Source organism: Gossypium raimondii, chromosome 8, assembly GCF_025698545.1.
Source record: "Gossypium raimondii isolate GPD5lz chromosome 8, ASM2569854v1, whole genome shotgun sequence".
Taxonomy (NCBI): domain Eukaryota; kingdom Viridiplantae; phylum Streptophyta; class Magnoliopsida; order Malvales; family Malvaceae; genus Gossypium; species Gossypium raimondii.
Window position 1 is genome coordinate 25,620,589 of NC_068572.1, and position 17,184 is coordinate 25,637,772.

The 17,184-nt window shown below is 33.0% G+C and overlaps 1 protein-coding gene across 1 annotated transcript; it reads left to right on the top strand.

Moving 5' to 3' along the window:
* The first annotated feature begins 10,919 nt into the window (after positions 1-10,919).
* On the top strand, positions 10,920-16,874 carry LOC105791085 (ABC transporter B family member 28). Its single transcript, XM_012618982.2, has 16 exons — positions 10,920-11,390; positions 11,473-11,660; positions 11,775-11,798; positions 11,883-11,984; positions 12,235-12,325; positions 12,925-13,025; positions 13,213-13,263; positions 13,379-13,507; positions 13,930-13,992; positions 14,067-14,343; positions 14,641-14,789; positions 14,889-14,978; positions 15,617-15,751; positions 15,831-15,887; positions 16,020-16,076; positions 16,295-16,874. The coding sequence occupies exons 1-16, from the start codon at positions 10,985-10,987 to the stop codon at positions 16,529-16,531; spliced, it is 2,157 nt and encodes a 718-aa protein (XP_012474436.1). The 5' UTR covers positions 10,920-10,984; the 3' UTR covers positions 16,532-16,874.
* Positions 16,875-17,184: the final 310 nt, after the last annotated feature.

Sequence of the window (17,184 nt, forward strand, 5' to 3'; positions counted from 1 at the left end):
GAGTGAATTGCAAAATTTCGATATTTTGCACCGAGGTAAGTAAACATGTGACTTAATGTATTATTTTGATATTATTTGATATGTGTTAAGATTTATTTGAATATAAAATAAATGTTTGGCAAAATTCCAAAAATGTTGTTAAATTGGGAAAGGTGGTAAGGGGTTGCAAAACACGGTTTTTGGTTGAACACTCGGAATAGGCCGGAGCATATTGCATATAAAGGGGTTGCTGTGTGCTGATTCCCCGATTCATTGGTGGTTTCTAAGTGCTGATTCCATCATATTTTAAATGTGAAAGGGGGTTGCTAAGTGCTGATTCCCCCAAGGGGTTGCTGTGTGCTGATTCCCTGATTCATTGGTGGTTGCTAAGTGCTGATTCCACCGTATTTTAAATGTGAAAGGGGGTTGCTAAGTGCTGATTCCCCTGAGGGGTTGCTAAGTGTTGATTTCCCTATTCATTGGTGGTTGCTAAGTGCTGATTCCACTGCATCTGAAATGTGAAGGGGGTTACTAAGTGCTGATTCCCCCAAGGGATTGCTGTGTGCTGATTCCCCGATTCATTGGTGGTTGCTAAGTGCGGAATCCACCGATAACGGTTAACATTCTGAGTGTTCAATGAGTAAATTGGGAAGGTGAATATTCATATATGTGGTGGACAAGTTTATGGGAGGAATATTGGGTTTGATACTTAATCAACTCATGTATAAGATGGGAGGAAAATCAAAAATACAAAAAGAGACAATTTGAATGCAAAATTGTTTTGAATGGCAGCAGTTGGGCAATTATGAAAAATCACCATAAATGGTGGAAAATGAATTAGAGGTTAAATAATATATTAAATTGAAGCTGAATGAGTATATTTTCATATGAAAGAAATAGAACAAGCAAAAGAGTTGTATTTTTGGAGATATTTGAATTTTACTGAGACAGAGCTGGATTGATTTTGAAATCCCCTGTTCCAACTTTGGAAAATCACCAAAAATTATAAAAAAATAATTATGGCTTTAAATTTATATGCTTGGATTCCTTCTTGAGTATATTTTTAATAAAAACAAACAAGAACATTGTTTGAAACTTTTACAGAGAGTTATGTGAATTTTTGTAAGGGGAGGTCAGGACTGTCGGGCAGTGAAACAGAGGAAGATTTAAAGAATAAAATGTACTAATTGGCTCGACCAAAAATTTTTAAAATTTTATGATAGAAAGATATATGGGTCTAGTTTCAGGAAAAATTTAAGGAATTCAATTTGGAGCCCTGTAGCTCCGGATAAAAATAAATTAGTGGTCATGACGCAGAAAACCAGCTTGCTGGAAATTACACAAACAATGAAATTTATTTGTGAATAAATTTATACTATGGTGTAGTCATGTGAGAAATTTATTTATTTGTCATATGTTTACTTAATAAGCTATATGCTTACTCGTTTTTATTTTTCCCTTGATTATAGTGATTTCCATCAACTCGGAATTGGGACGGAGTCAGACAATCATCTACACTATCATCCACGTTTGGGTATTTTGCTACTAGTATTCCGGAAATTATGGCATGTATAGACGACTTATGTAATGGGGCGTCACCATGTAAATATATGTTATGGTTTGATTTAAAATGTAGTGTTTATTAATGGTTAAATTGTGTATGTTTATACAACTGAACTTGGCTGGAATATTGAATTGTGTTTGAAAACTTGCAGGAGGTTTAAGCAAAAATAAGCAGAAATGCTGTCGAAATTTTTTTAAAAATTTAGTAATACCTCATACCCTGTTCCGATCGGGAATGCAGGTAAGGGGTGTTACACTATAAGTTTCGGGTCAACACTCTTCTTTAGTGTTGGTTCATCCTTGACCTTTTTTAGCCAATTTGGTCTATTTCGTTTTAAACCATACCATTTCGTACACATACCAAAAACCATTCCATTTTAATACCTAAACCGTAAACGATCGAATTCCAACCACATCTTTTCTATCCTAACATTACACATTATCCTCTTCTTTATACGAATCATCTTTCTTTCCGTAAACTCAACTTAGTCTATTTTCTTTTAAATTCTAAAACAAAGCATACTTCTTTGTTTATCAATCGGGCAACTAAATGACTCGGATTCATCACTAAACTGAGGTCGTATCACCGGATAGCTTCGATCACGTGTGTAGTACTATGTGCAGGCTACTACGTGTATCGGATAGTGATGGTCACATGTGTAGTACTACGTGCAGGCTACTATGTGAACCGAATATCATTGATTACAAAAGGTGGTTTCTATGTGCTGATCCCTCCGGATATCATTGATTACAAAGGGTGGTTGCTGTGTGCTGAATCCACCGTGTATCTATTATTATTCTAAAGTGTTCATCGGGAAATTGACTAAGTGAAAATACATGAGATCATGTAACGATTAAGTGTGATTGAATGATGAATATATGTGTGTAATTGAATTGAATAATGATTAAAAGTGAAAAAGTGAAATTATGAAAAAGTAAAATTAGCAACAAAACAGTTTTGGACAGTAACAATAGTGTGAATTTGAAAAATCACCAAAAATTGTGGAAATTAAGTTAGAGAGTGAATAAGATACGAAATGAAATCTTAATGAGTATATTTTTACATAAAAGGAACAGAGAAAGCAAAAGAGTTATATATTTTGAGATATTTGAATTTTAGTGAGGCAGGGTCGGATTGATTTCGGAATCCCCTATTCTGACTTTGGAAAATAATTAAAAATTGTACAAAAATAATTATTAGTTATAATTTATATGCTTAGAATTCCTAATGAGTCTATTTTCAAATGAAATAAATGTAAATATCATCTGAATTCTGTATAATGAGATAATTCATTTTTAGTGAAGAGAGGGCAGAGATGTTGAGCAGTGAAACAAGGGTGACTTTAAAGAATAAACTGTACTAATTAGCTAAGCCAAAAATTATGAAAATTTTATGGTAATAATATATATGAGTCTAGTTTTGGGGAAAATTAATGGAACTTAATTTGGATCTCTGTATCTCCGGATAAAAATAATTTAGTGACTATAACTCGACTAGATAACTTTGAATTTAAATATAAGTGAATAGTGAAATTATGTATAATGCTATTTAAGCATGTTATATACATAAAGGATGTGGGATGGAGAGGAGGAGAAGGAAAATAACATATATGAATGAATTGTGTATAATTGGTTAAATGTCTGATTATAATCGATAAATGTTGAAATAGGAGTGATGCTTATATTGGTGCATTACTGGTCATGGTAAGCTCATGAGAGAAAATAAAGTTTCATAGCAGATGTGTGTGGTATATTTGGCATTAAATGATGTCATGAGTGGCTCATGAATTAAATCATGTTGGTAAGCCGATGCATAATTATAGTATTCAAATATATACATATTTGCAATATTTTGCTATGTGATTCGGAAAAAGGGGAATAAATAGCATACTGAAAATTCAGCCATGGTGCTAGTTTATGTTAAAGGAGTGTTTTATGGCATATCTTAAGTAATGGAATGTTATGAATTTTGAGATTAATTTGCTAGTAAAATGAATTTTGAGATTAATTTTTTGGCATATCTTAAGTAATGGAATGTTATGAATTTTGAGATTAATTTGCTAGTCAAATGACAAATGAATTGATTACGTATTTGTAATTTTGACATATGCTTGGTATATGAAACGTAATAATATATGCTTGAATAAACTTTAAGTATTCGAATGACATGGATTTGATGGTGATAAGATTCGAACATTGAATTCATGAAGCACAGGTGATGTATTATTGTTGTGTGATAGCTTGGTTCGAGAAATTGGTTAGGTAAATGGTAAGTGAAAGCATTTATGGATATAGAAGAAAATTCGGGGTGAATATGAAATTTAGCTCAATTAAATGATTTCATCAATTAAACATTGTGTATACCAGAATGTGTTAGTGAATTACATATCCGTAAATTGACATTCAAAGTTCAGTTAGTGATATATGAAAATAACATGAAAAGATTTATGATTGTGATTAATATTGATTCTGACTTAAAGTGGATTCTTCAATATTGGATTGATTTAACAGATATATTGAGCATATGAATAAGTATGTATTGGGCCTCGTAAACCTTAATTAGCGACTCGAAGATAATAATTTGAAAGTTTTTAATTTGGATCAAATTTTATAACTCGGTTTAATATGTTTATAAGTGTATTTATTATGGTAATGCCTCGTACCCTATTCCAGCATAGAATACTGGTAAGAGGTGTTACAATGTGACATCATCGGATTCGGCCCTAATGTTTAGGCCGGGTTTGGGGTGTTACACATAAAGTGGGTCATGCATGATTAAATTAAATAATAAAATATAAAATTATATTTAATAATTAATTTTAAGATATTTCATTAATAATTTGGGTTTTAATTAATTAATTAAATTGGATAAATTTAATTCTTTGGTCCTCTAACTTGTTGATTTATTTTGGACAGGTCTGATAGCTTTGCTGGATTACAAAACCGTCCAAATTGGAGACCAAGTCAACCCAAAATTCGGCTGCACATGGCTGCCCATAAACCACTTTTTAGTTTAATTGCACAAGGTCCTTGAAGAGTTGAAGAAATTAGAGATTTACCTGAAGATTTGCACTTGACCGAGTCTCAATCCTGAGTTGTTCTGGCACTCAAATTAACCAAAAATCTAGGAAAAATCAGCTCCACTTACTAAAATTATGGCCGGCCACCCATGGAAGATGCTTCAAAAGATGGAAACTTCTATTTTTAGCAAACTATTTCTCTCCTCACCTATAAATAAGACCCTTTCATTCATTCATTCATCATCCCTTAAGCATCCCTCAATCATTCCTCATTCATTCTCATCATTCATCATTCTCTCTTTTCTCCAAATTCTCTTAGCCTTTTCCATTCACACGCCTAACATCATCTCTTCATAGAGATTTTAGCAATTAAGCCTCTTAAAGAACCCTTGGTCAGCCACCTTGGAGAGCCATCAGCAAAGGAGCAAAGTAAAGGAACGAATGAGCCTCGTCAGTCAGAGTCTTGGGTGACAGCCACTCTGAATTTGGTTTAATATTCATTTTCTTTAATTTAATATAAAGATGTTTGCTATGTGTTCTTTGTTCTTGTTTACAACAATGTTAACTTAATTTTATTTAAGCTAGGATGATTGCTTTGATTAAATAATATTTATTTGATTCATGCTTATAATGTTTGTGCCTCAATCGATCATGATTAAATGCACCTGAATTAGCTAAGTGATCCTGACCAGACGACAGCTAATGGACACATAATTGAAATGTGCATCCTCAATTTAGATCCTGACCTGATTAAATTGAAGGTTGCATAACAACTCTGACCAAGCTCTGTTATCTGCATAGTTTTTAGATTTGTGTGATTAAATTGTTTCAAACCTGACACATCCCTGTTACCTCACACGAATGCTAAGAAAACCTTAGTAAATAAGGATTAGTAAAATGCGTATTTACTAAGTAAAGGATTCCGAAAGGACCTAATGTGGTTTCCAAACTCATGAAAGATCGAGTTAACATGGAATGTTTTTCCGAATGTTATTAAGCATGTTAATAAATTGAGTTTAATTAAAGTAATTGTCCTAGTTTATTTATGTTATAATTGTTGCAAATTGTGTTTAATTTTACAAAAATCTATTCCATTCATATAGCTTGCATACTTAGGATAATTTGCATTAGGGATCATTGCATTTAGTTTAACATATTTTAATCACCACTTCTCAACTATATTGTGTTTTTATTTACGAAATTGTTAAAATAATTTTAGAAATTAAGTGACTTAGCACAAATACAATCTCTGTGGAGATGATAACTCGATACTTACTTATTACTTGATAACGACTGTGTACACTTGCACAAACCTACGCGTTACAATGAGCAACATCTTCACCATGATGATAAGACTGATGATTATGATGATGGTTATGAGCCGTGACAATCTTCTAGACGTATTAAACGTGGCTCGCATACTTGTGATGCAACCTCCTGTACTAGTTCTCGTAGCCACTTTTCTATGAATAAACCAAAATTTAGTGTTCCACCATTTAACGGCAAGCATGATCCTGGTGTCTATTGTGATTAGGAGAATAAAATTGAGTTGCTATTTGAATATTGCAAATGTTTAGAGGAAGAGAAGGTTCCATTAGCTACCTTGGAATTCTCTAACTATGCTTTTAAGTTGGTGGACTCAATTATTACGATCCCAACGAATGAACCATGAGAGATCCATTGACTCGTGGGATGATTTAAAGTGAATCATGTGAAAATGGTATGTACCACCTCACTACTATAGGGACAACAAATAGAAGCTTCAAAATCTTGTTCAAGGTAATAAATCTATTATGAAATATTTTCATGCAATAGAGATTTTGATGCAACGAGCTGATAAGGATGAGAAGGAAGAAGATACTATAGATCAATTTGTAAATGGGTTGAATGAAAATATCACTAAGATTTTAGATCTTCAAACTTTTATTGATTTGGACAAAGAAGTTTAAAAAGCTTGTACGATTGAAGAATGATTGAAACGAAAATCTAAGAATTGTTCATGGGGTCATGCGTCTAATTGGGGTACATTGGCCTCTACCTTTCAAGGCTCAAAATTTATTCCACCACAAGTGAATCATCTACCTCCATCTAAAGACGAACCTAAGTGACTTAGTTGGAAATATGGGGCACCCCTTAAAAATATTTCCTCTATTGTACAGATACCTTCTAGTACTTCTTCTAGACTTATTTCGAATCATTATCGTGATGTTAAATGCTACAAATGTAATGACAACGGACATTATGATCGTGATTGTCCCAATAAAAGGTAATATTGATAAGTAATGATGGTACCCTTATTTCTAATTCTAAGAATGATGATTTAAATGCTACTAATGTTGTTTGTGACTATGCTGACGAGGAAGAATATGAAGAGGTTTTGGAACCTCCTATTGATGGGAAGGATTTCCTTTAGTCTCATTGTCTTGTAGTGCGACAATCTGTTAGTATTCAAGTAAAAGACGATTCTGACGATGTGCAATAGACTAACATATTCCACTCGAGGTGCTTGATTCCAGGAAAGGTGTGTTCACTTATTGTTGATAGTGGTAGTTGTGCCAATGTAATGAGTAGTTTTTTAATGGATACTATATCTTTACCTTGTCAAAGACACCTTAAGCCATATCACTTACAATGGATTAATGAAGGTTCAGAAGTTAAGGTAGTTAAGCATTCCTTAAATGCACTCAAAATTGGGAATTATTCTGACGAGGTTTGGTGTGATGTAGTTCCCATGCATGCTGCCCATTTGCTTCTTGGTAGACTATGGAAATATGATCATAATGTGGTGCACCATGGCAAATTGAATCGTTACTCCCTTGTGTTTAAAGGGAAGAAATTTACTCTGGCCTTTTTGGATCCAAAAGACGTACACAATGATCAACTCAATATGAAATTTTTTTACGAGGGGGTTATAGGGAAAAAAGATATAATTGAAAAGATAGAGAGAGAATAGACCATTAGTGATAAAATTCAAAATACAACTGACCCAATGGTGAGTGAACCCTCTAATGGTAAAAACAAAGTGCGAAATTTATTTACAAAGTTTTCAACTCTAAGAGTTTTTTTCTTGTGCAAGATTTCTTTCTTGTGGTTTTTAGAAGTAGTTTTCTTCTCGATTTTCTTCAAGGAGTCATGGGAATCCATTCTTCACCCTTCAATTTGCCAAGAATTATTTCTTGTAATGTTGATTAGAGCCATTAATTGAATTTGTTGAGATTTATATCTCAAAATGTTCAATTGGACATTTATCTTTCTATCCATCATAACCATTGGTTTACTCAATCCATTTTCTACTTTTAAATTTCGTCTATCTATTTATTTTTATATTTTTATTTTCATTTGTTATTTGTTCTCAAATTTCTTCTTTTACTATTTTCGACTTCTTTATTACTAAATTTGTTTGTTTCTTTTTTTTTCCAGATCAGATCCAAATCTTTCCTTTTCGAGTCGAACAACTTGAATTCGGTCCTTCTTCCGCTTCCTTCGTTCTTTCCGTATCACGACCCTAGGAAGTAATATAGGTAAATAGGCTGAAAGGGTAAGTCTACCGAGTACCTCATAAGTTATCCTGGTTTAAACTACGAGGTTGAAAGATAAGTAGGTTTTCACCGATTAATTAATCAGTTAAAAGTCGAAAGGTAATAATTTATTAGTTATTAGCTAATTCACTAAAACCCGAGTTTTGAAGTTAATTAAAAACACTAAAACAATTTAATCTTCTATCTGTTAATTGGGATTTCATCATCTGTCAATTTCTTTTTAGTAATTTTATTTTATTTTATCACTTTAATTTTTATTCTTAATTATTGTTATATGATTTTCAGTGATTACTGTTTAAACTTGTTGTTGTAGAAGATAGTTTTAGATTTAGTCCATCCTCCCTTGGGTACGATCCTCGAAGTACTTCTTATACCCCGCTGTACAAGACTATATTACAATTTGATCGGTATAATTGCGAACATTGCTGCTTTAAGTTAATATTTTTCTACTACAGTATTTCTAGTCCAAGCATTCGCACATTTGGTGGCGATCAATTTGTCAAAAAAATTAGTCTCAACACTATTTTTGGAAAATACTTAAGAAAATATTGCGTGTAGTAAACTCAAAAAGTTTCAATACTACTCTCTTCTTCTTCTTTTTTATTTTAAATACCCACAAGAGTTAAATACCCACAAGAGTTTCCTTGTAATATATTTCAAAATTTTGCTAACACTAATCTCACCATGCAACCCTAAATGATGGAAATTCAAGCATAGTACAAGAGAAGAGTTGCTCACATCTCACACATATTTTAGTCTTGTTATAGTAATGGAAATGAGTACGAATAAATCTGCCTAAAAGTCAAACATTTTCAAGAGAAAAGTTGCTCACATCTCACGCATATTTTAGTATTCGTTGCAAAATTTTGTATCCCTTAGATTTTTGGGTTTTGTATTAGGGATTTTTTTAATTCATTATAGATTTTATTACTCCATATAAATTTGTGAAAGCTTTAAAAATATATTATCTTTAACGAGTACCAAATACCCTAAATCAAATAGCAAAATTTCTTACGTATACAAAAATTTTTAACCAAATAATAGATGATTTTTCATGGATTCTAAAATAGTAACCAAATACCAATTTTCCTTTCAGGTACACAAATGCTGTTACCCATACCAACGTCTTTAACATAATTCCATAACTTCTAACTAATACGAAACGTATACTAATATCTATATTGTTAGCAATATCTCTAACCAAATACTAAAATTTTTAGCAAAGACTTGGTTTTCTAACTGATATAGTCATATTCTTCTTCCCTCACCCGAATCTTCCAAAAAATTAATCCCACCACCTTTTTTTGGGGGGGGGGAATACTTGTGAAAATATACCGTTTCTAAACTAAAAGAGTACTCTCTTTTTATTTCAAAATTTTGCTAGCACTAATATCTCACGACACAACTGAAAAAAGATGAAATCCAAGCATAGCAAAGGAGATGAGTATGAATAATGTGCCTTAGAAGTCAATAACCATATTCAAATAGATTTTGTTATTCAATGTAAATTTGTGAAAGCTCTAACAAAATACCATCATTTTTAAAGGGTACCAAAGTCTTTGACCAAATAAAAAAATTACTTACGGATACCAATCTCACAAAGCAAATAGCAATTATTTCTCACCAATACCAAAATACTAACCAAATACCAAGTTTCCTTTCAGTTACACAAATTTACACAAATATCGTTTTGCATACCAATATCTCTCATGTATATTTTGGTATTCGTTACAAAATTTTGTATCCTTTAAATCTTTAGATTTTGCAATAATGATTTTTGAATTGATTAATATATTTCAAATTTCCTAATGGTAGTCCAAAATATTTAATGGAGTAATTGATTATTAATTTTGCTTTTAGTTTGAGATTTCCATATAGCACTACAAATTTTGTTATGGATTTAAAAAAGCTAATTTCTATTTAATATATTTAAAACTTATATAAAATATTTAAATCCCAATTTTAAAATATAAATTTAATTTTCTCTTTATTTTCAATTTTAGAAGTCTATATAAAATTCTATATTTTTATATATTTTTATAATTATATTTAAATATACCAATTAAAATTTCAAAAACGGTTACCAACTTGATACAAAAATATTTAAAATAATTTTAAATTGTAATTTTAAAAATGTTTTAAAATATTTTAAAACAATAATTTAAACAATACTTTATATCTTATTTTTAATATGTTTTTAATATGCGCAGAAAATTCTATTTATTTACAGTATAATTGTTCAAATTACAAAAACGATGGGAAACAAGAAATATTGTTATATGTTGAAAAGATTGTTGTATGTTAAATTTTGTTAACAGTTAAAAATCTTAATCTAATAGTGAGGATTCACGCACACCAAATTATCTAACCGCACGTAAACCTTTAGAAATATTACTATTAATCTATCAGTGGTTGAATATGTAAAAACTTTTCCTAAATTTTGTTTTGAGCTCACAGCACAACCTCTAGACCAAAATCTCATGAATACTTAATGTCTAATTTCAAAAAAAAAAATTTATTATTATTATTTATTTATTTTTATCTTTTAACCTTTAAACTTATATTATTTATCAAATCAAGTTATACTACGTTAATAATTAATTAATTTTTTAAATAGTAAAATTCAAAAAAAATTATAGATACTTTTTAAAAAAGTGTAAAAAAATATTTTTAATATTTTTTAAATTTTAAAAAATAATTTTTAAATATACTTTGACCATCTGTTTAGGGCGTCGTTGCTCTACTCTCTTCCAAAGCTGTTGCTTCAGCGTGAAAAAACACGTTATAAAACCGTTAACTTCTAGCGGATACTATTAAAATAAGAATTTGGACAAAAATTCTAAAAAATCAGATTATCTCTCTCTTCCCCTTTCTTTCGTATTCATGTCCATGGCCACTGCCTCCGCCTCTGTAACCTCACCTCTCCTTCAAAAAATCAGCTTGACGGGCTTCTCCACTAGGACCCGACACGCGAGCAAACTCAAACTCAGTTTGCACCAATCATGTACTTTCGCGCCATTTTCACTCATTTCACCGACAAAATCCTCAAGATTGAAGAACATCTCGAGTTTAGAATCCCGCGCTTACGTTACCGGTCCTCCGATAGTGAGCGAGTCCGACCCAAGGATAAACGGTTTGGAGACTAACACCGTTGGAGCTGAGCCACCGAAATTGATAAGCTGGAGGCTTCTATTGAGTCTTCTTGTCCAACATAAACTCAGAATCAGTGTTTCGGTCTTGGCTCTGGTTGGCGGCACCACCTGTACTCTTTCAATGCCTATATTTTCTGGTAAGGATTTTCTTTTAATTTTTAAGTTAAGAAGAAACAGGAGATGCTCACGCTATTTAATTAAGATTGAGGAAATGTACAGGACGATTCTTCGAAGTGCTCATAGGCGCCAGAAAGGAGCCGTTATGGAAGCTGCTTAGCAAAGTGGGGCTTTTATACTCATTGGAGCCGATTTTCACAGTTATATTTGTGGTAAATATGAATACTTTATGGGAGACAGTTATGTCAACACTTCGAGCTCAGATTTTTAGAAGAGTTCTGATTCAAAAGGTATGTATAACTTATGATTACTTTAAATCATCTTCTCAAGGGATTCGTAATTTAAATTGTAATAGTAGCAGTACTATCTTTTCTAATTGATTTTTTTTGTATGTTAATGCACAGGCCGAGTTTTTTGATCGATACAAGGTTTGGAAATAGTAAATTTAAGAAAGCTGTTTTATTTATTTATTTATTTTGTTAGATGCTGTCTTCTACATTGGCTTCTTACAGGTTGGTGAGCTCAGTGGTTTGCTGACATCTGATTTGGGATCTTTAAAAGATGTTGTCAGTGAGAACATTTCAAGGGATCGTGGATTCAGGGCACTTTCTGAGGCAAGCCACTATATACTAAAGTAAAAGTGAGCTAGATGTTGCCTAAAATTAAGCATGTAGTAGTTAGTATTATCTTACTCTGGTGGACGTAATTCTTCCGTCACTAATATTGCAGTTAAAAGTTCCTGGATTTCTAAATTTTAGCAGAATTTATATTAACCTTTGCATTTCCAGGAAAGATTCATGTGTGATTTTGTAGAATGGATTATTTGTTATCTCACTTTTTGTTGATTGTTTAATGTTGTTGTAGGTTGTTGGGACGATTTGCATACTGTTTGCTCTGTCTCCTCAACTAGCCCCAATTCTAGGCCTTTTGATGCTTTTTGTGTCCGTTTCGGTTGGTAAATACATTCTCTTTACACATGTTTATGTTCAGTATGTTTATTCGTTGTTTGAATTTATTCTTTACCAAATAAGTGATACTTGTCTCATTTTGTTGCTGTCGAAGGTGGGGTTATCAATGGTTTTGAGAGTTTAATGTTGTAGTCTATTACAAGTTTAGCCTTTCTTTACTAAACAATTCTCCATTTGTCATGTTTCACAAATCTGAATATACACTTTTCTTAACCCTGTTTCCTCTGACACCACCTGAATTTCCTGTGTTAATAATTACCTCCCCCTTTGTGAAAAATGTGTCATACTGGACCTTCGGAGAACATGCCTTATAATTGAGCACATATTCGTTCACTGTACTCAGCGGTACTGGCATGCTGCACGGTTATAACTGAGAGACATAGTGGTTGGATCTAATACCAATTGATACAAACCTTTAGAGAACTGCACCCCAAAAGGTAGCTATTGAGCTTGGTACAAGAAAATTAGTTACTTTTCTTTATGGGATCCTAGTCCATATCTTGATTGCTATTGGGCACGCATCACATACATATGCTTGGTCATGTCTTTTTATCTGTTTTTGACGGTGATGGTTGATTCTTTCTAGCTATATACAAGCGATCAACTGTACCTGTATTTAAAGCTCATGGAATGGCCCAAGCTTCTATGTCCGACTGTGTAACAGAAACGTTTTCTGCAATTCGAACTGTATGTTCTTAAAATGCTCTGGCCAGCTACCTACTGATATGGATATCTACTGATAGAAAATTGATTTCCTTGAACTCCAAAATTGACAATTGCATCACTTGACATCCTTGTGTTACATTAAGAAAAATTCATGGTGAAAGCTTTGATGCAAGCTTGATGATTGAAATAATAACGTTGGTTGTCATAGGTAAGATCTTTTGGTGGGGAAAAACGTCAAATGTTAATGTTTGGTAGCCAGGTAAGATATTAGTCATTCGCTATTTTATGCATCTCTTAAGCTTTTATTGTCTCCTCATAAGCTTGGTTGAACGTTCTTTTGTGCACACAACGTATACTTTAAAGAGTTTTGGCAGGTTCTTGCATATCAGAGAAGTGGTATGAAGCTTGGCACTTTCAAATCCATAAATGAATCTTTGACTAGGGTTGCTGTTTATATTTCTTTACTGGCCTTATACTGCCTTGGAGGAAGCAAAGTGAAGGCGGTAAGCATTTTGACCTCGGGATGCCCTTTCTTTAAGGGTGGAAAAGTAAAGGGATAGAAGGAGGGAGTGGAAAAGTGGAAGAAAATAAATTTTGACTGTGCCTGTAGCGAAAGAAAATAGGAGAGATTATCCTTTCTATCCTAATGCATAAAAACCAAGCTAGGAGGGAAAATGGAAAAGAAGTGTATCTTAGTTCAAAACTATTCATTTTTCAACAGTTTTATTTTCTTTCCTTTCATTTTTCAACTCAATCAAGCAATGGACAGAAATAAAATTATTTTTTCTTTCAATTTTTCCATCTTTCCTACCAAGCACACCTATGAAAAGAAAATTTTTATTTTCCATCTTTCTATCTTTCGTGTGCCTTCAACCATTTTCCTGAGCTTATCTCTCTCTCTCTCATTCATTTATGCTGATTGCAGGGTGAACTGTCTGTTGGAACCGTGGCTTCATTCATCGGATACACTTTCACTTTAACCTTTGCCGTGAGTCCCTTTTCTCTCTGCACTCACTTATTTATACCTTTTGATACGTGCTATCTAATGTAATTCTCATACAGGTGCAAGGGCTGGTTAATACATTTGGAGACCTTCGAGGAACTTTTGCTGCTGTTGAGAGGATTAACTCTGTTATATCTGGAGCAGAAATAGATGAAGCACTTGCTTATGGTCTGGAAAAAGATATCCAGAAGAAAGAAGATGATGAAAATATCAAATTGTTCATCTCCAATGGTGCTTTTGGGAAAAGTCAACAATTAGATTCACATTACATGTCAGCACTGAAATCAACAAGTGATGTGGGAAGATTAGCTTGGTCAGGCGGTGTTGCTCTGGAAGGTATATTGACTTCGAACTGCTTAATTTCAAGGCACTCTTGTATTTTTGAAGGACTTGTTTCTTCTTATTAGCCTTAAGCTTAAGCTATTTGCCTTCCACATGATAAAATTCTATTCTAACTTTTTTAAGTAAAATGAGGAAGTATCATACATGTGATCATAATTTCTCTTTTGCAACAAATTTTATCGAAACTGTTAAGCTTGTCTAAATCACTGCAGATAAATATAATCTTGGAACAGTGATCAAAGATACATGCATATCATGCTGCACAAACTAATGTACCTGCTTGTGCTGCAGATGTACACTTTTCTTATCCTTTAAGGCCCGATGTGGAAATTCTTAATGGTCTTAATTTGACTCTAAAATGTGGAACTGTGACTGCCCTAGTGGGTTCAAGTGGTTCTGGCAAAAGCACAATAGTACAACTATTGGCACGCTTTTATGAGGTTTGCAAGAAATTGTACTTGTTGGTTTATCTTTCTCTTGTCAAAGCGTAGTGTGATCTAACATATTACTGCAAACAAATTTACATTTTGTTCTTGCAGCCAACCAGAGGTCGTATAACTGTTTCTGGAGAGGATGTTCGGACATTTGACAAGAGTGAATGGGCCCGAGTTGTTTCAATAGTGAATCAAGTATAATTTAACTATTTGGGAATAAATAATTATTTAGTTCTTACATATGAAAGCATGGTTCTCCTTGAGTAAAACATTCCTGCCTTCTGAACCCCTGCATGATTAATCAATTGACCTGTTCTACTTGCTGTATAGGCTGACCATTCAACTTGTTCATAGAATAATTCCTCTTCTGGTTAGAAAGCAAAGCTTTGAATTGTATGTTTAGTATTATGACTGTTTCCGATTCAGTTTACTGAAAGGAAATATGACAAGTTTATACCAATCAGAATAGACAATTTAGTCCAGGCTGCTACCCATGATTATATATACATATATGATATATTTAATGCAGTGGTGCGTTTCTTTAGATGCAAAAGTTTACAGAAGCATCTTATTCAAAACTAGCATCATTAATGTTTTACATCTGTTGAATTTTGTTGTTAATTAGGTGCACTGGATTCATAGCATTTTCTTGCTGGATTACCGTAGCAGGCTTTGTAGGTTAAGGAATAGGTTGGATTTGGTGGATTAAGCTTGGATGTAATATAAAACTTATATAACTGTAAACAAGTTGCGCTGATTATTCTTAAAGGAATTTCTTTATGAGACATTTTATTGTGGCATTTCTCAATGTTAATATGGATAAAATGACACAGGAACCTGTTCTCTTTTCTGTCTCTGTTGGAGAAAATATTGCATATGGGCTTCCAGATGATACTGTATCCAAGGACGACATTATTAAGGCTGCCAAAGCTGCAAATGCTCACGAATTTATAATTTCTCTTCCACAGGTTCGTTGATTCAATCTATGCAGCTGTTCTCTTATTTTGCAAGCAATTTTATTTTCTTCTAAGTTTTGTTGATTGAAAGGGCTATGACACACTGGTTGGTGAGCGTGGAGGCTTGCTGAGTGGAGGGCAGAGGCAGGTACTGTACTAAGAGGTTATCTAGACATGCATGGTGCTAGTCCATGCTTAAGATTATTTACATGTGTGGTTGTATGCATGAATGAGAGGAAAGGGTGAAAGCACTGATCGATTCTTATTTTTTCTTCTTCAGAGAATTGCAATAGCGAGAGCTCTTCTCAAGAATGCTCCAATCCTGATCCTCGATGAGGTAATATTTTCATTTGCCTTGTGCATTTGTACATTCTTGCCATGCTGGTCATTCTCACCGTGACAGAAGACATGAAACTAGAGCATTACATGCTATGCCAGGCCTGTATGTCTCTTAGTGAAGGCTTTCTTAATTATTTTTTGACATATTATGGAACTCGATTTCCATTTATCAAGCATAAAATAAATGCATGCCATTTCAATAATTTGTTGTTGCAGGCAACAAGTGCTTTGGATGCCGTTAGTGAGCGCCTGGTACAGGATGCTTTGAATCATCTAATGGAAGGCAGAACAACATTAGTGATTGCTCATAGATTAAGCACAGTTCAGAATGCCCATCAAATTGCTCTTTGCTCAAATGGCCAGATAACAGAACTTGGGTCCCATTTGGAATTGCTTGCTAGGAAGGGGCAATATGCTTCTTTAGTTGACACCCAAAGGCTGGCGTTTGAATAATATTGAATTCCTTAGATACTATTTCCAGAACGAAGACCAAGCAAAATAGGAAGATCTTGTCTAAACTAGTGGAATAACATAAAAAAAAAAAAAAAGGGGAGTCTCAGTTATGGAGACTGTAGGACAAGAGTTGGCAAAGTTCAATTGGCAAGACCTTTTGATAGCTGTTTTATTTTTATTTTATTTTGTACTGTGTTTGTCGTAAGAGCAGGCGGCAGTGGTGGGAATCAGTTGCATTAAAGAGATAATAGCAAGTCATAGTAGGAACTATTGTTGTAACAAAGATGATATAATACTCTATTCACCCGTATCGAATAAACTTATAGGTTTCTTATTATTATTATTCGAGCCCTTGGTTGGGTGGAAAAGTGAGGGATAAAAAGAGGGAGTGAAAAGTGAAAAAATAATTTTTTAAATGTGCTTGGTTGAGAAGAAAAATTAAAAAGGAAAGAAAATACGAGAGATGACCATTTTTTATCTTAATGCATAAAAATCAATCGTTTCAACTGGGAATGATGTGAGGAGAAAAAAATGAGAGACATTGTTAGTTCAAAATTATACATTTTTTAAATGTTTTATATTCTTTTTACCAAGTAAAGAATGAAAAGAAAAATTGTATTTTCTTAATGAAAAGAAAAAATGTATTTCCTTTT

Coding starts and splice junctions, on each gene's coding strand:
- LOC105791085 (XM_012618982.2), top strand. CDS start 10,985: ATGTCCATGGCCACTGCCTCCGCCTCTGTAACCTCACCTCTCCTTCAA. Junction 15,752..15,830: donor TTATAATTTCTCTTCCACAG/GTTCGTTGATTC, acceptor GTTGATTGAAAG/GGCTATGACACACTGGTTGG. Junction 15,888..16,019: donor TGAGTGGAGGGCAGAGGCAG/GTACTGTACTAA, acceptor TTTCTTCTTCAG/AGAATTGCAATAGCGAGAGC.